Below are 25,009 nucleotides of genomic sequence, written 5' to 3' on the forward strand. Positions count from 1 at the left end.
AGGGCCATGAGTTGCTTGCACTGAAGGCATACGTACACAGGTAATTTATACATGCTACATTCAGTGCAATAAACGGGAAGCCCCTACATCTGCACCCTGTCTACTCTGGGACTTCCTCTATTGCTAAAAGTGAAACTTCACCAGTGCTAGACGATGGTGGGAAAATGACTAGTGAAGTGCTTTTGTAGATGAGATCAACGTTTTTAACCCTGATTTGAAGGGACTACTTCTAGCAATGATGGGGTAGTTTAGTCTCATTGCCTATAAATCACTGAACAGCCATTGTGTAATATTACTTGTCCAGAATCTTCTGCACTAGATTTGAACTGGCCATGGGGTGACAGACTTAAATCGCTGCTTTAAATCAGCAAGCAGGAAACCTTGATTTAAATATCAATTTTAATCATGTGTTACATTTGTACTTTTTAGTCATTTTCCTGAAGAAAGGCTGAATTCTAATTTGTTGGTAGTCATTAAAACATGTTTATTTTCAACTAAATATAGCCTTTACACTAAATTCGGTGCTTCTTTTTGCTAATCAGGAGGATATACTATATCTCTACAGAATTTAAGCAATTGTATAGCTTAATTTACATTTTTTCAGGTTCTTAATTTTTATATTTTAGAAAATGGTGAATGATGAGTGTCTTATTTACTAGATTAATTTTTTACCTGTGCCTTATGTTAAGCTCTATTTGGATGGTTATTCAGATTCAATTAATGCACAAAGCCAGCATTTTAATTTTGTATTAAATTTGTATTAAATGTCCTAGATATATGTTTGCATTTAAAGCTGATTTAATAAAGGAAGTATTAGATTAAATAAATAATTAGTAATTTACTATAGATGATTATTTCTGGTCACTATGTCCCTCGAGGTTTTGGAACCAGTAGATTTCATCCTCACGCCTAGTTTTTATTCATAGATTAGAAGAAGAAACAACAAGTTTTCCTGCTTTTTCAACTCCCAGTTTATTTCTTAATTTTGAACGAACTAATCATTAAACTGAAATGAAGAAAATAATCTCTCTGCACCTACAGAGGAAGCCACTGCTGTCAAAAGATGGTTTAACACTTCAACAAACTCTGGTTCCAGGTGCTTCACCAGTAGCTTCCACCCATTCAGTGGTTTGACTTTCTTTAAAACTTAGTAACAAATATGTACTAAATATTTAATGTAATAGATTTTAGTAAATGTAGGTCTTAACATTGACAACCTATGTCAAATTTAATTTTTTTTAAATAAACCCTTTATTTAATTTTAAATAAATCCTTTAAAGTTTGTTTTAATCATCTTTTGTAATTCCCTCCCTTCCCCCCACCCCGACTGGCTACCTAAAGGCAGAAAGGATGTGTGTTCAGTTATCAGGTTCACTCCAACTCCTTGCACTGTTAACCAGTCATATGTTTGCTACTCTTGGCGTTGTAACGTGTAATTGCTAACTTCCCTTTTTAAGTCTTTAAACACAAACAAATGTAGTTGTATCTTGTGTACCAAGTAGTTTGCCCTTTTTGTAGACTATAACCTATTAGGATACCTAATTTTAAAGCATATGGAAAATATTGATGGAGCAGTGTCTTTATGAATTAAGTAACCTTGGATGGTTACAAAAAATTAACAAGTCAGGAAAGAGTAAGAGAGAAAATACTTGAACATCATTTGCTGTACATTAGGATTAGGGCCTAAAGTTAAACATGCATGTGCATAATTGTATTGTGAGTAAAGTTACACATGTGTAAGGTCAAAGCCTTAGCGTATTAGGCACGTTAGTAATGGTTAAATGACTGACTCTGCCCGAAAGGGGTTACAATCTAAACAGACAATATACAGATGAGGAATGGGATGTAACAAAAAGCAAATGGTTGAACAATGAAGTTTAGAAAGTGTCTTGTTAATACAACAATTTTTGTTTTGAACATATAGTATATTAACGGTGTCAGCTGTATTGCTGATGCCTACAATTGTAAATGCAGATCACCCTGTCTGTTCCTTGTTTAACTAGAGAAATCCCTCAGAAGCTTAAAATGATGAACATTTGCCCTGTTGCTCCAGGTGCCACCATAGCTAAACAGTTTCCATATATTTATTCAACAGCAGTGATATGGTTCAGTCAGCACAGCAAAGGATTGCACATGATCTGTGCCTAAAAGCGACTGTGGAGTCTATTTGTTCCAGTAAATTTTCACTTTTTGGTTAGTAGTAGTATACCACTTAAACACTTTTTTTTCCTCCTCCCTCACAGGGTGTTCCTGTAATGGCAATAAGAAACAAAATGATTTCTGAGGGGCTAGACCCAGATCTCCTTGAGTAAGTAATACTTCTATCTTTATACTAGGGTTGGAGTGCTACACACTTAAAGGCTTCAGTCATGCTGTCTGGAGTGGTTAACAACTGAGAGTGCCTATCTCAGGGCAGGTACCTCAAACAGGTGGTATGTTTTACAAATAGATTTTATCATGCTGGTAATGAATGTGAACTCCTGGATCACTAGAACAGTCTATCCTACCACCCCAACAAACTGGATTTTGTGATAAATGGTCACTTACACCAAAAATTCAGGTTGCTCTCAGTCCCAAGAGACCTCAGATCAATTGGGACCCTAGATCTTACACCAAAGATCATGCCTGTAGCTAATCCTAAAATAACCTATCTGAAAGTTTATTAATTAGGAAAAATAAATGTTTGTTAAAGCAAGCAAACATATACGTCTAAATGAGTTATCTAAATCCTAAATGACAAAGTTGTTTTCTGCTGAAAGGAAGGAACCCGTGGTAGTTTTAAATTGGGGGATCTAGATATATTGCCAACCAGTAGTGCTGCTTCTCCTCGATTCGTTGGAGATGGTGGTTTTTCCAGAAGAATAAATAGCATTACTTTCACCAGTGATGTCGCCCTGTTCCTGGAAGTTGGTCTACTTGTGTCTCAATTCTCTCGCCAGCAGGCACAGCAAGGGAATTACTTGGCTGATTCATTCATCATCCTTCCTTAACACCTTTGTGGCCTCATCCAAGTGCCACAGGATTCTGTTAGCTTCTTCATTAGCAGCCAGTGGAAGGGAGCCAAATGGAGGCTGGTATCTGGCTGTGCTAGCCTGGGCCCAGAGGTGTAGAATGCTACCACTGCTTCTTCCTGGTCATAGAGATGTTCCTCTGGTGACCACCTCCTTCATCTACATATCAATGATCATGTTCATGCTCCCACCTTCACAGTTAACCAGTCCAAGTTGTACTGCACTTCTCACAGCAGCACCAAAGTCTGGCACTGCCTTTTACACAAAATAAGAGCAGCTAGGGATCTGCCACCTGGGGGCAACTGCAGCCAAAAAGCATGTGAAGCCCTCACCCTCCATGTGGAAAGAAGGAAGCATGTCCATGGCCAGCATTCTCACACATTCTCTGTTCAGTTTCACTGTTGCATTCATATTTTTGCCCCCTGCACTCCATTAGGGTCTGTTGAGTAGTGTTGCAGGGCTTAGCTGACAGTTGTGGAAAAAATTGGTGGTGTCACAGTCAACATCTGCTCTTTAGTAGTCACAGTGCCTTTTTGCTTTTCTCCAAGTCCTGAGCTGGCTCGATCACAGCCCAGTCTCTCCCTCTGTTTGCAGAGCTGGCAAATAGCGCAGGTAATGTCGACAGTATCAATTTTGGAATGTTCCCAAACCTGCAGTGCAGCTGCTTATTTGCATTTTGTAGGAAGGGGTTGGAGGATTATAGCTCGTGATGACTCTTGCTGCCGAGAAAAATGCACAACCTTCCCCGCTGGAGTTCCCACCAAAGCTATGTCAAGCAGAGATTGAGGCAGGTTCCTCTTCCTCCATCTCCCCCCGCCCCCACACCGCACCTGAGAGCTGAGACTACCAGTACCAACCACATCCTTTCTGGAAGTTAAATAGTGGAACAGAGTTTTAGAGGGAGCTGATGGTCTCTGGTCAGTGGCCTGCTGCTGTGTCTCAGCCTTTATAAGAACAACTTCATGTGATGCTGGACTAAGTGCAGGCATGCCACTAATCTCACCAGCATCAGCACCACCCCCAGGCTGAGTCCCTCTTTCATGCGTAGGTGTATAACACAGGATCTAACAGTGAACTAAACTAGAGAAGGCTGCCCATTAGAAGTTGAAACATGTTCCTTATTTTGAAATATGTTGCTGATATTGGCTGGAAAATGCTGGGAAAGAATTATACATCATTTGGGATCAGCCTCAACCCCTTTTAAGATTCTGCAAAGTACTAAAATTCAGGCAGATGGTCTTAAAAATGTTTATGTAGAAATCTCTATGTAAATAATTAGCTTGCGTTGTACAGGTAAGTTATTTGGCAACTTTGTTCTGAAAAACAGATGCAACTTGAAAGTGTTTTGGTACCAAAACAGGCAATCTTCCCTTCTTTCCCAACTCCTCCATCCGCCCTGCAAGAAGGGATTAGAGAAGCGAGGCTCATTCCCAGGACCATGGAAATCTGTCCTCCTGCATGGCAGTCACATTGTTGCTAGATCTTTAGCTTGGTCTGGCCTATTCTTCTACTCCCTTTTCCTCTTTTTAAAAAGGTACTGTGGCACTTTCTTCAGTTTTCGTACCAGAAATCAGGTGATCTAGTCTCTCCCTGCTTTTTCCCAGTGTCTGAAGTGACTTTTCTGAAGGCAGCACTTTCTCTCTTTGACTGGAAAGAGATGCTGTTTCTAGTGGGATGTAGTTTCCCTTCCTTCTCTATCATCTCTCCTCTCCACTATTAGCCTGTGACTTTAAAATTCCATATTGTCCTTAGCTCTGAATCTTTCCTCGCTTCCTTCCCCCATGCTTCCTTATTTTTTATTTTTCTTACACATCCTATTTTGTCCTCCTGGACCTTTGGACTTCAGGGATTGACCACTGTTGCCCTAATCTTGTCCGTGATCCTCCTGAGCGGGTCTCTACAGATCAAATCGCTGCAGTGCCATGGTAATAAGGAATAATCCTGAGAGGTGCTGTTTGTATGGGATGTGCATGGGAAAGCAGAAGCTTTATTGTTGTGTGTTCTCACAGGGCTAAAATACACCAAGTGACTCAGTGTAGGCACTTCAGGCATCTAAATCAAATGAATTCAGGTACATTTAATATGTGCAAAATTGAGGCTGGAAAGCACCTCTCTGTGGCAGGTATTGGGAGATGACCATTAATTATGGAATACTACAGCATGGCTGACTTGGCAGTTATGATATCAGATACTACATTAATAATATATCTTGCAGGTGGTAATTAACGATGAACTGAGAAGTTAGTTTTCATTAATCTGAGCCCTCCGCTACTCTCAAATATAGGCATCTTCCATCCCTGTGTACACACTTAATGTCAAATTGTGCCGGGAGTGATGCCCCATCAGGCACTTATCTTTGTCACATTTCACAAACTAAGCAGAATTGAGCCTAGGAAATACTTGGCTGGGGGACCTTGAAGAAAAAACAGGTTCTGCAGGAAGTGATACTGGTGATTCATTAGGTGGCATGTTTTCCCAAGAGTTTATACAGAACAAATGTTCTGGCATGGTGTTAGCATATCTAAGAGTACACTACTTCCTGTATTTCAGAGTAAATGCAAGAGGCTTGACTGCTTGTAGTCACTGAAGATCCTGTGACTTTCTGCAAGTCAGATTTTCAGTCTTGGTATCCTAGCCAAATTCCAGTCTGAGTAATTGTTTTTGCCTACCTAAAATTATCCTGCAGTTTTAGTTGTGTAATGTATTCACTTCCTGTCATGTACTGTTTTCACTGCTTAGTGGGGCACAGCATGTTCCATTCTGTAATGTTCCTAGAACTCCTGAAGATTGTACAAGAATTTGGATTAATCAATACTGTCTGCTTTCAGCTTTCTCTTCAGGTGCCAGTCAAACTTCTTTTAGTGACTAAGGAATTTTCTGGTCCTCTCTTAATGTGTCTCCAAATTGAACTCTGCTGGGTCTTAAAATCCAATGGACTGCAAGCTCTGAAGTTACACATCAGTTGAAAATGAAGTGGTTCCAACCCAATATATTTTTATATTTTATATTGTAAACTCGGGTTTTATTGTTTTTAAAAGGCTGTGTAAATTTATGGTGAAAGCTGCTAAATAAACCAAGCTATTAGTAGCATTTTGATCATATTTTTTTCCCCCTGGAATTTAACGAAGTATAATCTTTCTTTTCACTTTTAGGACACCAGATGCCTTAGTGCCTGCGTGGGGAGATGAAGTGAATGCAGAAGAAAGTTCTGACAGTGAATCTTCATTTAGTGACTAAAGAGACTGATTTCTGCCTTAGAGAACTTCTGATAAGTGCTATATATTTGGCGCTTTTTACATTATAGCAGGAGAATGGTAAATAATTATTCATATGGCTCAAACAAAACCAAACACCTTTTTTGGTGCTGAGATCCTCATGTTCTCTTCCAGGAAGTTTTAACAAACACATTCAACCTGAACTAAGATCTCAATCAGTATAGCTCGTAATGCATTATCACACGCTGAGAAGGCCTTATACAAGATTCTTCTGTCTTGCAGAAGTAAAAAATGCTATTTATATATTAAACTGTCATTTGTGAAACTCTAATAAAGACTTTGGTCTGATATGATTAGACTTGCAATTTAACATTTTGTTTATCTAAATCCATTCTGCCTATCCCATAGCTTGCAGGCTAGGCTTTTCAAATTGGAATGGCCTAATTTCAGACTGATGCACTGTAATGTTTCTTATGCTATGGTTTTATACTTAAATGACGCAGCAAGAAATACAAAAGTTAGCTATTTTATAATGAACCCAATGAGTTCTGTATAGCAAACTGATCTAAAAATCAGATATTCAAAAAAAAAAAATTAAATCTAACTTTCAAAGTGTAAACTGCTATTCTGACTTCACTCAGAATTTGATATAAAGTTTGATAAAGACATTTCTTTAAAAAAAAAAAAAAATGAATCTGTATAAATCCAGATTAGAGTGGAGTACAAGGCTACACAACTCCAGCGAGTTGTTTTGAAAATGGCATTGTGAAGGAAATGGGTTACCAGAAAATTATTAATGGAATATTGAAGCCTTTCACCACTTATTCACTGTGACACAGGTCAGTAATAACCAAAAGTAGAAACCACCCTCTGATAGCTGTTAGGCTCATTTGAAGTGATCTGTGGTCTTAGTTCATCTTATGTTGGACAAGAAACCCTCTCATAAGTGGTGTCCTTTTTGATAGTTTCATCAGAGAAACCAAGGATTTATTTTACCCAGATGATAAACCATCCTCTCACCTCTGGAGGTGGTATCTTGGAAACAGTGTAAAGCTACATTGGGGGGGAGAGGTATGAGAAACCCATTCTGTGCCTGATTTATCCACAGAGCTAATATCTTTTTCTAAAGCACTTAATTCACTGTATGGACCAAACAGTATGAAATTCTGTAAGACTTGTATGATACTGTGTGTTTTTACATCAAATTCTTCAGTGTACTTGGTCTCAGCGGGTCACAGTTGAATTCCTACACTGAAATGTTAGGCTAAGTGCAGCAGAACTACTAGATTGGCTGGATCATTTAAATAATGTCTTTTGGCGTTCATCTTAAAACACAGAGGGAAGACTAGAATGCAGCTTTGATTATAAGCAAACTTATCAGGTTTTATTAAAGAGCTCATTACATCCTCCTGCCTTGAGCAGTGCTTCAGATAAAGGCTTTGCTCCAGCAAGTCATTCTGTAACTTTTAAGGACCGCTCTTATATAAGCAAAATGGGAAGAGAGAAACTCTGGCCTGGTCTACACTTAAAAATTAGATCAGCGAAGCTATGTCACGTAGGGGATATGAAAAAATTCACACCCCTGAGCACTGTAGTTGAGCCACCTTAAGCCCCAATGTAGACACAGCTAGGTTGACAGCGGAATTCTTCCAAAAACCCCTTCCATCACTATAGAAAACTTCTACACTATGGCATTATAGCAGCAAAGCTGCAGTGCTGTATCTGTGCTGCTGTAGCTCTTGTACTGTGGACATAGCCTATCTGTATAATCTCTACATTTAAAATATCTATAACCCATATGAAAGCGATGTGCACTAAAGAATAACTAGTGAATATTAATAGATCACGTTTAAGCTAGCACTTGCTCAAGTAACAAGTAGTAAGATATGTTAGCAATAAATAGTTATTTCAGAACCTAAATGTGTATTGTAATGTTCTTTCACATATACTAAAACACTGGTACTTCATGAAGTCTATTTGAAACTGATGGAAGCACGTGTATATAATTAAAGCTATGTTTTGTAAACATGTTGTGACTGTTCATTGTATAACCGATATGACAATCTTTGGTCTGACTGTTTCACAGAATTGTCATAATCCTATTTAATACAAGTTAACATTTTTACATTTCATTTTCTCATTGGTGGAGTTGCACAATGATCACTTTACACGGTTACATAAGGCTAACGGTGGAGGCTCTGTAATCTTCTCTAAAGGGAAATTATTTTATTTTTCTACATATCTTGATTCTGAATGTACTGAAGCAGAGAGAGTCTTGCGGTGGCGGGGCCAACATTTTTAAAAAGAGGAGCAAATAGACTTCAGTCCATATTTAGGCAACTGAATAAGTGACCTGACTCTCAAAACTCCTGAGGATCCAGCAGCTCCCACTGAAATCCCAACAGTGACCTGCATTCTTGCTTTAAGTTGATGGTGACTGCTGGGTACTCCGCACTTTTGAAAGCCAAGTCCTGTCCTCTGCCTCTTTTTCCATTGTAGATACACCCTAAATGACCAGAGGATGGACTCCTATCAGGGGCAGCTTCCTGTTGTTAGGCCCTGGCAAGATAAACTAATTCGCAGGACCTTGTCTCTTCTTCTAGATTCCAAGGCCAGAAGAGACCATTGGAATCATCTAGTTCGACCCCTTGTATAACATAGGCCATAGAACTTTCCCAAAATAATTCCTAGAGCAGATGTTTGGTTGTATTTCTAAATCTTGATTTTTAAAATTGTCAGTGATGGGGAATCCACCATGACCTTTGGTAAATTGTTCCAGATTGTTCTGACCTCGCTATGATTACATCACACAAAGGGTGGGGTTAGTGATAATAAAATTGTTACTCACCAAACATAAAATACAACATCTCTAACTCAGATATAGCAGAGATTATTCCTCAAGAAGAATTTAGCAAGACCATTCAGAGGTTATTTTAATTTGTTTTTGTAATGCCACTTTTAAATTAATAGTGAATTGAGTCTGTTTTAAACTAAACGATTTTTTTCCTCTGGTCACTAATAATTGAACAGCTGAATTTCTTCATTTACTTCAAAGAACTTGGATTAAAATGTTTGTTTTTAATGGTGGCATTTCAGACACTTACAACTGACCAGCCTTAAATGGAAGCTTGTATGTGACCATAACTGTAGTATTTGCTATTGGGCAGGCTGGAATCATTTGTTTTTTTGGGTACCATTTCTACGCAGGGGAGGGGTCAGCACTTTACAGTGTTGTCATGCAGTTCTTTTGCATGGTTTACACAAATCTTGCTGCCATCTGCACTTCACAGTTGTTTCCACTTCAGTGGAAATATAACTTAACCTTGAAAATCCTAAACATGCCTGTTGGTTTTAAACTGAAGTGTAGAAGCTGAAATAACTATTCCCTCCCTCTTAGCTTCCGTGAGAGAGTCCCCCTCTCCCCTCCTCAACCTCTTTAGACCCTCTATTGAATATGTGAAGTCTTGACCTCTTCACCTGCATTACCTGAGCTGCCAATCGCAATCCTGCTCCTGTGGTGCCAGGAATGTGCCGTTCCCACCTGGCCTCCAGCCTCAACTTCATCTGCAGGTTACTACCATCTCATTGCTGAGGGAGGGGCTGTGACTCTGCCGGGAAGGGAAGCACAGTGCACCTGCTGAAACAATAAGGAAGGAGTACTAAGTATGGGAGATTGGTTTGGGACTCAATCGTTTCAAAATTGTTGCCCTAGCCCTCTCCTATCCTAGAATCCTCTAGTTATTTGGTTCTAACTCTGATTTGTCCTTAAACACTTCCTGCAGGCTAAACCTATTCCATTCAGTAAGCATTCACGGTCTTCTGTGCAATGCAAAACAGTGCAAGAGAGTGGTTCATCTTGGGTCCATGCTAGTTTCACATAGTATTTCATTCAACAGAAAGGCCAGCTTTCCAGGTAAGCCTGCTTTAAAAAGAAGTTGCCAGCAGCAATTTACTGCTAAAAGATGCAGTAGAGAATAAATGAGGTGAAAGACATTCAGATAAATACACCTTTCTGCAGCCACGTCTTAGATATTTTAAAACTTCTATCTAGGGCAACACTACATTTTATAGGCCTGAGGGCTATTTCAGTCCATAGCTGGAATATCTCTTTAAGATACTTAGCCTCCATAGGGAGCACTCCGATATTGCAGTAATCTTTATTATTTATCTTCACAACATCCCTGTGAGGTAGGGAAGTGCTATTATCCCCAGTGTGCCTCAGTTCCCCATCTGAGTTGCTTAGTGACTTGCCCAAGGTCATACAGGAAGTCTGTGGCAGATCAGCAAATTGAACTTGGGTCTCCCAAAGTCCTAGTCTAGCACCCAAACTACTGGGATGTCCTTCCACTCAATTCCCCTGATCAGCTGCAGATTGAAAAGAAGTTTCATGGTCCTTGCAAGTTGACATTATTTGTTTTTTGATTTTTAAATATCTGGTGACGGGTGTGAGGATGGGGACACTTGGTTATGCACTGATATGAGATGCTTCAAGCTCACAGCAACATTTTAACCTTCATGCAGTTGCCCCTTTTAATATGTTTCTATCGCTGACTGACTTGTTTGTTTTGGATATCAGGCAGGGAAAATCCCATTGCTGCAGTTGAATTTTACAGTCAGTGCCTAATGAAAGGAAAAGATAACCATTCTCTCTGGGGATTTTTTCCCGTTTTATGAATAAATGAAATAAATAGTTCTTCACTTCATGGTCTGCTGCTTTGTCAATGAAGTAATAAGAACTTCATACGCAATATAATACTTTGTCACTAGGATCAGCACCAACACCCATTTGCAATCTAGTACATTTACTGAAATCAGTTTTGCTTTTGATAGTGGTGGCATGGCAGAGCATTGTAAAGTAAATCATAGGCTTAAGTTTCATCAGGAATCTAGCCTCCATAGACATATTGGAATTGCTGTATATAGCTTTATCTGCAGAACAATGTACACATGGTTCTTTTAATTATTTCCACCAAATTTGGGATCTTATTTTATGGGATGATTGCAGGTCTCTTATGTCTAAAATGTCATACTATTAATACTTAACAAGTATGTGGTGCTTTATATGTTCAAAGCTCTATATAGGAACTTAGGAATTGCCATACTGGATCAAACATGTGGTCCACCTAATCAAATATCTTGTCAGACAGTGCCCAACACTGGATGCTTCGGAAAAGGTGCTTAAGAGGAGGGTGCCCTCCATATGAAAGTCTCATCCTAGTCCCTAAAAGAGGTTAATTTAAACACTGAAGCATGAGGGCTTTAACCTTTCCAAATTCTTTTGGATTAACTGTTATACCTCTGGATATTCTTGTTATTTGTATAAATATCCAATCCCTCTATCTAATAAAATATTCCTTTAAGGAGGATATGTAAGTTATTTCATTGATAGGGAAACCGTGACAGAGAGGTGAAGTGATTTGTCTAAGACTACTTGGAGTGTGGGTGACGGAACTAGGACTGGAAGTTGACACATTCCCAACCAACTCTGTACATTCATGGTTTAAGAATAGTCACTTAAACCAGTGGCTTTCAAACTTTCCAGACTACTGTACCCCTTTTAGGGGTCTGATTTATCTTGCATATCTCCCAAATTTCACCTCCCTTAAAACCTACTTGCTTACAAAATCAGACATAGAAATACAAAAGTGTCATAGCACACAATTACTGAGAAATTGATTACTTTCTTACTTTTACCATATAATTTAAAAAGTCAATTGGAGTATAAATATTGTACTTACATTTCAGTGCATAGTATATAGAGCAGTATAAACAAGTCATTGACTGTGTGTAATTTTAATTTGTACTGACTTCGCTAGTGCTTTTTATGTAGCAAATATCTAGATGAGTTGATGTTCCCCTGGAAGACCTCTGTGTACCCCTGGGGTGAGTGTACTCTGGTTGAGAACTACTGACTTAAACCACTATTTATTTAAAAATCCTGTAAATTTAAATCCAAATCCAAAACTAGACCAGGAGTATGGACAAAATGCAGCAGGACACCTGTATATTTAGTTTAAGGTTTTGTTTTTTTAACTTGGATTGGAAACAACTGAACATGGCAGCATCTTCAGCCTCAGCAATTCCTACTCTCTTCTTGAGCAATCTATGGTCCATCTTCAGGCCATATTTTTTTTTAATGATGTTGAGATGATAAATGTTAGTAGGGTGACCAAATGTCCTGTTTTTAAAGGAACAGTCCTGTTTTTTGGGACTTTTTCATATATAGGCGCCAATCACCCTCCACCCCATGTCCTGTTTTTTTCACTGTTGCTATCTGGTAACCCTAAATGTGAGAGATGGGTCCAAAGTAAAATCCTGCATTTGAACAGCCATAACCTTTGAGGAAATTTGGGTCTTGTACTATCTTAATGACTGACTGGTGTCATGTCTCTGATGGACTGAACTTAAACTCCATAGTCGAACATGCTTAGACTTGAGGAAAGTATGGATCTTTACTGTTCTGCCCTTTCTCTATATAACTGACAGAGAAACTTCTAGTTGGAAGTTGTAATACACTCCATCTGAGGATATGTGCTGTGTCCTTTAGCTTGATGGTCCTTTTTTCTTTCTGAATGTATTTTTGGACTATGTCTGTGAAGCCAAAAGCCCTAGTAAAATGGTTCATGATCTTGGAAGCAGCCTCTTATTGGAGAAGTGCAGGCTCATAAAGCGAAGAAAGTGAATGGGAAAAACTGTACACAGAGAGGAAGAGATGGAGATAAAATATTTTTGTACATGCATATGGATTAGTACTTGGTCTTGTTTATCAAAATCTGGTCTAAATAAATCATAACTCTTTTATAAACGTTTCTGTATCAGGAGCTCTGTAGTAACAGTAGCTTTACCACATTGTCACGTGAAATCTTGCAGCACAGTGAGAAACTGGGTATCGAATGATCCTACCATCACACTGCTGCCAAGAGAGAGACAATATGGAATGTTTTATAAGACCTATCATAAATGATAAATCTAGCAAAGGATGCATTCTTCCTCTCTGCTTTCACATGAGTGTGCTCTCTAATCGTTTGTTTATTTAATTCTCCAACAATTTTATGCCTTATTCCCACCATGAGTCTTCCCAAATACTTAGTTATGTTCTCATAGTGAAGTCCCAAGTTTATACTGGCTTTGAGGACCTATAGGAATCTTTTAGGAAACTAAATGCACACCGTTAATGTTTTAACCAGTTGTAGATTATGTATCCCCCTGCTTTCCAAATGAACATTTGGTCTTTACTGTATCCAGTGTATCTGTTTAACAAGAAGAAGAGTGTGACAAGGGAGAGAGTGGAAGAACAGTGAAAAAGAGTTTCTGCTTTTCTCAGTTGCTGCACCCTTTGCTATTTGTTCAGTGCTGTGATTCAGTGAGTGCCAGATAATGACATTGGAGGACTTTGCCAAGAACCCTTGAGCAATGCTAGATTGCTTCCCCAGACTAATGCTGGCATTATCAATGGCAAGAGATGAAGCTCTGTGATCAGTCGTTAACAGCCATTATCCGCATATTCTTTGATTAGAGTGGCAATGGCTCATAATACCATTGACCTACGTTCGGTTTAGTTTAGAGAACAGACGTATACAAGAAGCTGGCATGCCCACCAAATTACAAACATTGAAAAGATTATTTCCAACCACATGAACGCATTTAAAAATGTCAGTAATTTTCTTATTGCAACTTGTGTTCACCTTCTGATTTGGCATTAGCGTTCTCATTACCATTCATTCTAAATTCCAACCTTTTATCCAGACCTACTGGGATTGTCACCCACAAGACATCAATGTTGTTGATACAGCATCTTGCCTTAAGAGAGCCCAATCCTTTTTCATGTTAGCTTATCATCCTCCATTTATTGTCCTACTCTAAGGCCCGGTCTACACTACGAGTTTAGGTCGAATTTAGCAGCATTAAATCGAATTAAGCCTGGACACGTCCACACGACAAAGCCCTTTTTTTCGACTTAAAGGGCCCTTTAAACCGGTTTCTTTACTCCACCTCCGAAGAGGGGATTAGCGCTAAAATCGGCCTTTGCGGGTCGGATTGGGGGGTAGTGTGGACGGAATTTGACGTTATTGACCTCCGGGAGCTATCCCACAGTGCTTCATTGTGACCGCTCTGGACAGCACTCTCAACTCAGATGCGCTGACCAGGTAGACAGGAAAAGCCCCGCGAACTTTTGAATTTCATTTCCTGTTTGCCCAACATGGAGAGCACAGGTGACCACGCAGAGCTCATCAGCACAGGTAACCATGATGGAGTCCCAGGATCGCAAAAGAGCTCCAGCATGGACAGAACGGGAGGTACGGGATCTGCTCACCATATGGGGAGATGAATCAGTGCTAGCTGAACTCCGTAGTAGTAAACGAAATGGCATGTCTCAAAGGCCATGAAGGACAGAGGCCATAACAGGGACACACAGCAGTGCTGCGTGAAAATTAAGGAGCTAAGGCAAACCTACCACAAAGCCTGAGAGGCAAACGGAAGGTCCGGGGCAGAGCTGCAAACATGCCAATTCTACGTGGAGCTGCATGCCATGCTAGGGAGTGCAGCCATCACTACCCCAACCGTGTGCTTTGACTCCATCAATGGAGAATCACGCAACAGGGAAGCGGGTTCGGGGTACGAGGAAGATGATAGCTCACAGCAAGGAAGCGGAGAAACCGGTTTCCCCAACAACCAGGATATGTTTATCACCCTGGACTTGGAACCAGTAACCCCCGAACTCACCCAAGGCATGCTCCCAGACCCTGAGGGTGCACAAGGGACCTCTGGTGAGTGTACCTTTGTAAATATTACACATGGTTTAAAAGCAAGTGTGTTTAATGATTAATGATTAATTTACCCTGGCAATCGCGGCCAGTACAGCTACTGGAAAAGTCTGTTAACGTGTATGGGGATGGAGCGGAAATCCTCCAGGGACATCTCCAGAAAGCTCTCCTTCATGTACTCCCAAAGCCTTTGTAAAAGGTTTCTGGGGAGGGCTGCCTTATCCCGTCTGCCATGGTAGGACACTTTACCACGCCAGGCCAGTAGCATGTAGTTTGAAATCATTGCATAACAAAGCATGGCAGCGTATGGTCCCGGTGTTTGCTAGCATGCAGACAACATCCATTCCTTATCTCTCTTTGTTATCCTCAGGAGAGTGATATCATTCATGGTCACCGTGGTTGAAATGGGGTGGAGGGATAGCTCAGTGGTTTGAGCATTGGCCGGCTAAACCCAAGGTTGTGAGTTCAATCCTTAAGGAGGCCACTTAGGGATCTGGGGCAAAAAAAAATAATTATTTATTAAGGGGACGTTCAGAGGTGCCCGTTCCTGCTTGGCTGAACAGAAATGTTCCCTGCTGTTAGCCACGCAGTGGAGGGGTGGGGTGAAGTGATCATCCCAGAGAATTGGGTGTGTGGAGTTGGGGGTAGTTGGGTTTGTGCTGCATGTTAACCTGGAAACTGCAGCCCCTCCTTTTACATTGCAAACCCATTTTAAATGGCCAACCCAATGGGTGCTTGGTATGGGAAATGAGGGAGCTTCTGTTTGAAACCATTCCCACATGTTAAGAAGGTTAAAAAAGCCAGAAGATTGTGTCTTACCATGGCTGCCTGCAAGCCGAAATCTGTTGCCTGGCACTGCATGAGTGATCTCTCACACCAAACCGGCAGGCCCTCAATATAAGAGGAAAAATTCGACCTTGTAACGAAAGCACATGTGCTGTGTAATGTGAACAGCAAAATTTAACATGAAAGAGTGTACCCATTGTTCTCTAAAATATGTCTTTTTTAACCACCTCTCCCTTCTCCACCACCAGCTGCAAATGTTTCTCCTTCATAGACAGGGGCTAGTGAAGATTAGAAGGAGAAAACGGCGGACTCGGGATGATATGTTCTCGGAGCTCCAGATGTCCTCCCATGCTGACAGAGCACAGCAGAATGCGTGGAGGAAGTCAATGTCAGAGTGCAAAAAAGCACAATATGAACAAGAGGAGAGGTGGCGGGCTGAATCACGGGCTGAAGAGAGCAAGTGGTGGGCTGAAGAGGATAGGTGGCATCAGCTTGCTGACAGAAAGCAAGAGTTGATGCTCCGGCTGCTGGGGAGCATCAAACTGATATGCTCCAGCGTATGGTTGAGCTGCAGGAAAGGCAGCAGGAGCAGAGAACGCCGCTACAGCCCCTGTGTAACCAACAGCCCTCCTCCCCAAGTTCCATAGCCTCCTCACCCAGATGCCCAAGAACGCGGTGGGCCTCCTCAACCCCAGATGATTGCCCGAGCATCAGAAGGCTGGCCTTCAATAAGTGTTAAAGTTTTAAAATTTTAAACTGCAGTGTGTCCTTTTCCTTCCCTCCTCCCCCACCCCTCCCGGCTACCTTGGCAGTTATCCCCCTAGTTGTGTGATGAATTAATAAAGAATGCATGAATGTGAAGTAACAATGACTTTATTGCCTCTGCAAGCGGTGCTCGAAGGGGGGAGGGGAGTGTGGTTAGTTTACAGGGAAGTAGAGTGAACCGGGGGAGGGAGGAGGGTTCATCAAAGAGAAACAAACAGAAGTTTCACACCGTAACCTGGCCAGTCACAAAACTGGTTTTCAAAGCTTCTCTGATGCGCACGACGCCCTGTTGTACTCTTCTAACCGCCCTGGTGTCTGGCTGCGCGTAATCAGCGGCCAGGTGATTTGCCTCAACCTCCCACCCCGCCATAAATGTCTCCCCTTTACTCTCACAGATATTGTGGAGCGCACAGCAAGCAGCAATAACAATTGGAATATTGGCTTCGCTGAGGTATATCCGAGTCAGTAAACTGCGCCAGCACACTTTTAAATGTCCAAATGCACATTCCACCACCATTCAGCACTTGCTCAGCCTATAGTTGAACAGGTCCTGACTACTGTCCAGACTGCCTGTGTACGGCTTCATGAGCCATGGCATTAAGGGGTAGGCCGGGTCCCCAAGGATAACGATAGGCATTTCAACATCCCCAACTGTTATTTTCTGGTCTGGGAAGAAAGTCCCTTCCTCCAGTTTTTGAAACAGACCAGAGTTCCTGAAGACGCGAGCATCATGTACCTTTCCCGGCCATCCCACGTTGATGTTAGTGAAATGTCCCTTGTGATCCACCAGGGCTTGCAGCAGCATTGAAAAGTACCCCTTGCAGTTTATGTACTCGGTGGCTTGGTGCTCCGGTGACAAGATAGGGATATGGGTTCCATCTTTCGCCGCACCACAGTTTGGGAATCCCATTGCAGCAAAGCCATCCACTATGACCTGCATGTTTCCCAGAGTCACTACCCTTGATATCAGCAGGTCTTTGATTGCGTTGGCTACTTGGATCACAGCAGCCCCCACTGTAGAATTGCCCACTCCAAATTGATTCCTGACTGACCGGTAGCTGTCTGGCGTTGCAAGCCTCCACAGGGCTATCGCCACTCGCTTCTCAACTGTGAGGGCTGCTCTCATCCTGGTATTCTGGTGCTTCAGGGCAGGGGAAAGCAAGTCACAAAGTTCCATGAAAGTGCCCTTACGCATGCAAAAGTTTTGCAGCCACTGGGAATCGTCCCACACTTGCAACACAATGCGGTCCCACCAGTCTGTGCTTGTTTCCCAGGCCCAGAATCGGCATTCCACGGCATGAACCTGCTCCAGTAACACCATGATTTGCACATTGCTGGGGCCTGTACTTTGTGAGAGGTCTATGTCCATGTCAATTTCCTCATCACTCTCGTCGCCGCGCTGCAATCGCCTCCTCGCCTGGTTTTTGCTTTGGAATGTTCTGGCTCTGCATATACTCCAGGACAATGCGCGTGGTGTTCATAGTGCTCATAATTGCCACGGTGATCTGAGCGGGCTCCATGATCCCAGCGCTATGGCGTCTGGGCTGAAAAAAGGTGCGAAACTATTGTCTGACGGAGGGAGGGAGGGAGGGAGGGGCAAGTGACGACATGGCTTACAGGTTCAGGGAATTAAAATCAACAAAGGTGGCTGTGCATCTGGGAGAAACACAAACAACTGTCACAAAGAATGGTCCCCCCAAACATTGAACTCAAAACCCTGGGTTTAGCAGGCCATTGATTTCACGGAGGGAGGTGGAAGCAAATGAATACAGAATAAATCTGGTCCATCTATTTTTTACATCTTAAGCTGGCAGCAGACGGTGCAGCATGACTGATAGCCATCGGCATCTTCTGGGTGCTTGGCAGAAAATGCTCTATTACGACTGCTAGCTATCATCGTCAAGATGGTTCAATAGGACTGCCAGCAGGACTGAGTCTCCAGGAGACAAAACATGTCTGCCCAGGTGCCTCTGACCGAACTCACTGAGGAATATGATGATGATGGATATCAATCATAATACACCATCCACTGCCAAAAGGCAAGGAGCTGCTGCTGTATAACAATGCAGTACCACGTCTGCCAGCACCCAGATGACATATGGTGATGGTGAGCTGAGCTGAGCTGAGCTGAGCGGGCTCCATGCTTGCCGTGGTATGTTGTCTGCACAGGTAACCCAGGTAAAAAGGCGTGAATCGATTGTCTGCCATTGCTCTGACGGAGGGGGAGGGGCCTGACGACATGTATCCAGAACCCCCCGCAACACTGTTTTTGCATCATCAGGCATTGGGATCTCAACTCAGAATTCCAATGGGCGGTGGAGATTGCGGGAACTGTGGGATAGCTACCCACAGTGCAACACTCCGGAAGTCGACGCTAGCCTCGGTACTGTGGACGCGGTCCACCGACTTAATGCACTTAGAGCATTTTACGTGGGGACACACACAATCGACTGTATAAAACCGATTTCTATAAAACCAGCTTCTATAAATTCGACCTAATTTCGTAGTGTAGATATACCCTAAGATGTATTTTGGTATTTGCAGAAAGTATTTGGTTAAATATACTTTTATTTTATTGCAAGACACTTAGCCGTCAGAGCAGCACAGAGTTCGGTTCGGATGCAGAGTTTGGTTTCTCTTACTAGCACTTAGATTGGAGCTTTAGCAGGGGTGAGGGGGGAAGGGATAGCATAGCCCTCTTTAGAAATTCAGTAGATATAACAAGGGGCTTAGTGCTTGCTGTAGGTTTCAGAAGAGCTTCTGTTATAAACCCCTCTTTTCACAAACCTAACTTCCCAAAATATTCATCTTTTTAGGTCAATTTTTCTAAGTCCAAACAAATCTCTTCAGCTGTTTTTGAATTAGAAGAGAGATGGGGAAAAATTCTTTCCCATTTAAAAAAAAATCCAACCATACTTTATTTTTGTTACAGAGAGCTATAGTGAAAATAGATGACATTTGAAACTTGGCTTTGAAACAGTTTTCTCTCCATCCTCCACAGGCAATCAGACACTCCCTCTGCACACCTCTTTCCAACAATGCCTCATTAAGGAATCCCTCCCCTCTGATCCTTCAGGTAAATGATCATAATTCCAGGAGTCAAATCCTTTATGCTAAGAAAATGACCTGTTGTCAACAATGACCCCAAATAACTCCCCTCAGTGGGATCTCTGTCCCTGAAAACCTTCAAGCCTTTATTTCATAAAGAAGTAAAACAGGGTGCAGATGTGCTTTTTTTTGGTTATGTTTTTACATTTGTTTTTGTCTGATTTTCACTAGTTTTTAATTTTTTGATAACTGCGGTGGAACCAGAAACTCAGCTGGTGTAAAATGGTATAGCCCCTAGTGCAGTCAAAAATGTACAAAACCAATCCACTATGATTAGCTATTAGTCTTGGGCTGTGGCAATTCCAATGTACACCCAGCATTATTTAATAGAAAGTTATATTTATTTGCATATAACAAAAGTAGGGTATCAAGGCTCAGCTATACTGGTGACATTAAATTAGCAGATGCTGACTGTGCTTTCCATAATCTGCATTCTTTACAAAATGGCTGTAACACATTTATCAAAATGTTCAGCTTGCTTTCATAGCTGGAGTAAATCGTAAACAAATGGTAACCACATGTAATTTATTTACAGCAGAATAATTTCGCTTTGTTTGGTTTCATTTGTGCAACCTCTGTGACCTACATAAGGTTTTGGATCTACTGGGTATACTCTTTTTTCTGAAAAGCCAAAGAATTAACAAAACTAAGTAGGCAGCAGGATTTGTTTTTAATATATCAGCTGGTAGTTTGATAGAGTAGCAACAACATTTCTGGTTACTGAAAATTACTAACAAAAATTTCTTCTGTCTTAAGAGCATTTTTAAAAATTCAGATTTCCTACTGAAAGTACACTATTAGTGACATATGTTACTCTTCTGTAGTTACTCAGTACCAATCTTGCACAATGCTGAAAGCCCTCAGCTCTCATTGAAGTCAATGAGGGTTGAGAATATTCAGCAAAAGACTTAAGCATGTGCTGGGATTTAGTATGCGCTTAAAGTTAAATATGTGGTTAAGTGCATCCTCACAGGATTGGGACCCAAATGAGATGTGTCTTGAAAATAATTTTAATTGACATTGTGCCGTTTCAATTATATTAATAGTCTGTTATAGTAGGGAAAATACCATTTGTAAATTAAGCATTTTATAGTCATCTCATCAAAATAGAATCAAGAAATCTGAAATCATTTTACCCATAATCTGTTCGATATTTAATGCAACCCAAACCAGATTCAAACTATAATGGGGCATACAGGCCCTGTAAGAATAGAGCTGGCCAGAAGACTTGTTCTAGGGAGCTGGAATGAACAAAGACCCAGGAAATGGCCTGGTAGAGGAAGAGAGGAAGTGGTCTCAAGGCATTAGGAGTTGGATTTGGAGGGCGGGGAGGACTCCAGGACACAGGTGTTTTGTTTTTTTGGTTTTTTTTAAGGCCAGGGAGCAGAGCCTTGTAGTGCAAGGTTGGGCAGGGTGCCCCCCTCTTCGAACCAGTCGGAGGAACTCTCTGGAAAAGGGCAATATAGAGAGTATCTTCTCTATCAGAACAGGGGCGATTGAGGCTTTGGCTGACAGGTTTGGCAGAGAGAGATGGAAGAGATAACATGATTTCATTTGTTAATGAACTGACCTTGAGAGAGCAACCAGTATACAAGGCCGACAGCCAGCAGGCTTAACTGTTGTGGTTTTGGGGGTTTGTGAAGATCAGAAACCTCAAGAAGCTGCCAGAACAGCAGCAACTGCAGCAGCATCCTAAGAAGATTCCAGAAAAGGCAGCAGCGGAACTCTAAAGGTCACCATAGCAACAGCTTCCATAACCATCAAGCAATGACCTGCAGGCAGCAGCTGCAGTTCAGCGTTCCACCTGCCTCTTCAGCTTGTGTAACATCTTATTGACAGAACAGAAGGCCCATCAGACGTAACAGAGGGAACTGAAGAAGAAAGAGTGTAAGTCTGATTTTTCTATTACTAAGGAATGATTGAGTCTGTCTGTCAATAAAGCTGGATGCCTGTGTTTGCGTGAAGACTACCCCACCCCATTCTGCAACTGGCTGATCACCGCTCACAGAATGGTAATATTAAATTGTAACATCATTTAAATGTAATTACATTGTAATTATTGTATCCTCTAGATGTGGAATATTCCATATAATCTGTGTCTTTTATTTTGGTGTGCCGCTTTAATTCTATTGCATTTTACTATGTTTTATGTATTCTCCCTTGCTTTATTAAATACATTGTAACCACTTATTTTTTTTAAATAAATAATTCTTTTGTTTTCGAAGAATTACTGCTTGTGTGTCCATTCTTGAGCAGAAGTCTGTATCTGTGTCCTTTCAGGGGTTAGCAAGACTAGCATTCTCTGGGGAGCCCTCTGCAAGTTGGAGACAAGCCCCCTAGTAACACCCTGGCAATTCCTTTAGGGCAAGCCACAACCTTGTTACCCTTCTATTAAATTAGAACCACTAACATAATTAGTAATAATAATAAGTAGGCTAACATAATTGGCAGGCTTGTGCTCAAGACGCTAAGAGCCCCACACAAATTTGTAGGTAACGTAATTGCCATCTAAATTTTAGGGTAACAGTGTGTTGGGCTTATCTGAGGAAAAGCCCCAGCATAATAGATCTAGGCAAAGGCACCGAGAGATTGGAATGGTGAGGGAGAACAGGGATGGATCAGGATGCTTGTGAAGGGGTCAGCGTGAGGAGCCTCACTCGTGAATTTCCTGACTTTTGTGGCTTTTTATCTCAGCCTTAAAGTTTCATTGTTTGGATGGGCTGGGTTACTGATTTTGCAGATCTTTATGCAGACTTATTCTGTTACTGAGGCTATTAGCAATGCTCTTTTTTTTTTTTTAAAGCCTCATTTAGTGGACAAACGTGAATACAATATTATTATAGACTAGACTGGTAACGCTACCTATTAAGGTTGGCCAACACTTCTCATTACAAGACCCTGTTTGCTTTAATAGCATTGCCAAACTTTAACCATTTCTTCTGAAACTTTCTATGACAAGATGGCTGAATTTTTCTGGAAAATGTCAGTCAAAACAGTTCAGCCATTTTCAAGGACTAGATTAGAGAATATGTTGTTTTGCCCATGGTAAAAAAATAAATAACTTTTCTTTGGAGAAGCTTTGGTACCTGCATGCTCTGGTACAGTCACTTGAAATTTGGAAGGGAGGTGACCTTTCTATTAGGGTTGTGGCTTTTTGCCTTCCTTATGAAAATCCATTCAATTTTGGCCATATTATAAGCCTGTGAAAAATCAGAGCTCGCATATGCCTGGTACAGACTTGCTAGAGCTTCACAGCTACATTTCCCAAAGTCAGTCTGCACTTGGCATGTTTTCCCTCTAATGGCTGCTCCTGGCCAGGATTGGGCCAGGCACCAGAGCTGAGAGCAGGGGCCCTCTCTCTTCTATGCTCTCAATGAGCCCCCTGGTGGGCCCAGGCAGTGGAGGAGGAAGCTACCTCATTCAGATGCAGAAGGAACAAGAACTCAACCTGGGAAGGTGCTGGGGAATAGATTGGGACATAAAGCCTGCAGGAAGGAGTAGACTGTGACTAGAGCAGAGTGGAGGTGGAAACTGAGACTGGTATATGTGGAGAGACTGGGACTGGTTGGGCAAGGAGACTGACAGCTTGGAAGGGAAATAGGGGGACAGGGAGCCAGTGGAGAAGAGAAGACTGAGCATAAATGACGAGTCTCGTGTGGTGAGTAAGAAGACTAGTACTGATAACTGGTAGAGGTGGGCAGGGCAGACAGATGTGATGAGGAATTCGAGTGCTGGAGGTTAACTGGCACAGGCTAGGCAAAGAGACTGGGACTGGGAACAGTGGAGGAGCAGGGGAACATGAGAAGGGGTGATGACTGGAGGCTCAGGGAATGAGACAGATCAGACAAGGAGCTGGAAGCGGGCAACTCAGACTCCGAGCAGGGTGGGACTGGAGTGGAAAGTCCAAAAGGGTGAAACTAGAACTTACTGGGAAAGGAGACTGGGGCTAAGATGAGACTGGGACTGGCTGGGTGAGCAGACTGGGGTTGGGATAAGGAACTGCAGGTGGGAATGGAATGGGGATGGGGAAGAAGAGGTCAAGCTTAGGGGGAACAGTCAGAAGAGTCCGTGCCCAGTAAAGCGCACGTTCAACAATCTTGGGTTCTATTCCATGCTCTGCAAGTATGTCACCATTCCTCTTCTGGTAGTGAATGTCTGTGAAACCCACTGGGCAAAGTGCCCCATTCCCCCCATAATTCAGGTCCACATTGATGATAACTCGCTACTGCTATCTGTTATACCATTAGCTCTAGTAGCAGAGAGCTGTGCTGGATTTAAAAGTTCTAGCCCTGCTGATAACCCATGAGAGTGTCAATATGGTGCCACATGATGGCATTTGTTTTTTCAGTTTGCTTTTTTAAAACCTAGGAAATTACACATTAACTTTCTTTGAACACAGTTTTTTAAGTTGCATAGTAAAGCAATCAAAAGTTAGGAATTGCCAGAATTAAGGTTGCCTGTTCAACTTTAATGCAGTCCACTTATGCAAATGCATTATGTTCCAGTCTTTAATGGCATAAATTGCATACTGTTTTTCTCAACAGACCCCTGCTTCAGAATGGACCTGCTCCAGGGATGAATTAGGGTTGTGTGTGAAGGAGGCTGTTTTCAGAAGGACCCCTTCTGATCCTCATTTGTTGCAGAAGTTGGAAGGTGTGTCATGGATGAGGCAGAGGACTGTGGTAAAAGAAGAGATGATCTTACGGTTAAGGCAGTGGTGTGCCACTCAGGGGAATTGGTTTCTATCCCTGCCTCTGCCAAAGAGTTCCTATGTGATGCTGGACAAATCACAATCAAACCTTAAACTTTTCACAAGTGGTCAGTGTGTTTCTCATTTTCTGGGTACTCAACTTGATACCCAGGGCCGGCTCTAGGTTTTTTGATGCTCCAAGCAAAAAAATTTTTTGCTGCCCACCCCCCACTCACCCCCCGCCAGCCCTGGGCTCTCTCTCCCCCACCCCAACTGCACCCTCCTGCCACCCCAGCCCTGGGTCATTGGTAACTTGCTCCCAGGGCGGGTCATTCAGAAGGAATTTTGGATGTGCACAGAACACAGACAGGATTGGTTCCCATATGGTTACAGAACTGCAGTAAAGTGGAACAATTTTCAGCTTGTGTGATTGAAGGATATCTGGATGCATATTATAAGACTGTCCTACATAAATGAGGAAAAGTTGAGGTGCCTTTATTATTCTTTTGTTCCATTCTTTGTGCTTTGTTTCTATGGGGAATTTGCCAATGCAATAGCACTGTCTTCCTTTTAAACAAATAAAACTAAAACTTAAAAAAAAAAAAAAAAAAGCAATGGCTGTTGAAAATAGCAATTCCAGTCCTAATAACCACTGGGAAGCATTTCTTG

General features: G+C 41.8%; 1 protein-coding gene across 2 annotated transcripts in view; it reads left to right on the forward strand.

Moving 5' to 3' along the window:
• The window catches only part of WASHC3 (WASH complex subunit 3), a 33,335-nt gene extending 25,081 nt beyond the window's left edge, over window positions 1-8,254 (forward strand). For both annotated transcript variants that reach the window (XM_054033363.1, XM_054033371.1), the window contains exons 6-7: window positions 2,244-2,308; window positions 6,164-8,254. In XM_054033363.1, coding sequence (XP_053889338.1) covers window positions 2,244-2,308; window positions 6,164-6,248 — 150 coding nt within the window. In that variant the 3' untranslated portion in view covers window positions 6,249-8,254. The remainder of the gene's footprint in view (window positions 1-2,243; window positions 2,309-6,163) is intronic.
• The last annotated feature ends 16,755 nt before the right edge of the window (window positions 8,255-25,009 follow it).

This window comes from Malaclemys terrapin, chromosome 1 (assembly GCF_027887155.1).
Source record: "Malaclemys terrapin pileata isolate rMalTer1 chromosome 1, rMalTer1.hap1, whole genome shotgun sequence".
Taxonomy (NCBI): Eukaryota; Metazoa; Chordata; order Testudines; family Emydidae; genus Malaclemys; species Malaclemys terrapin.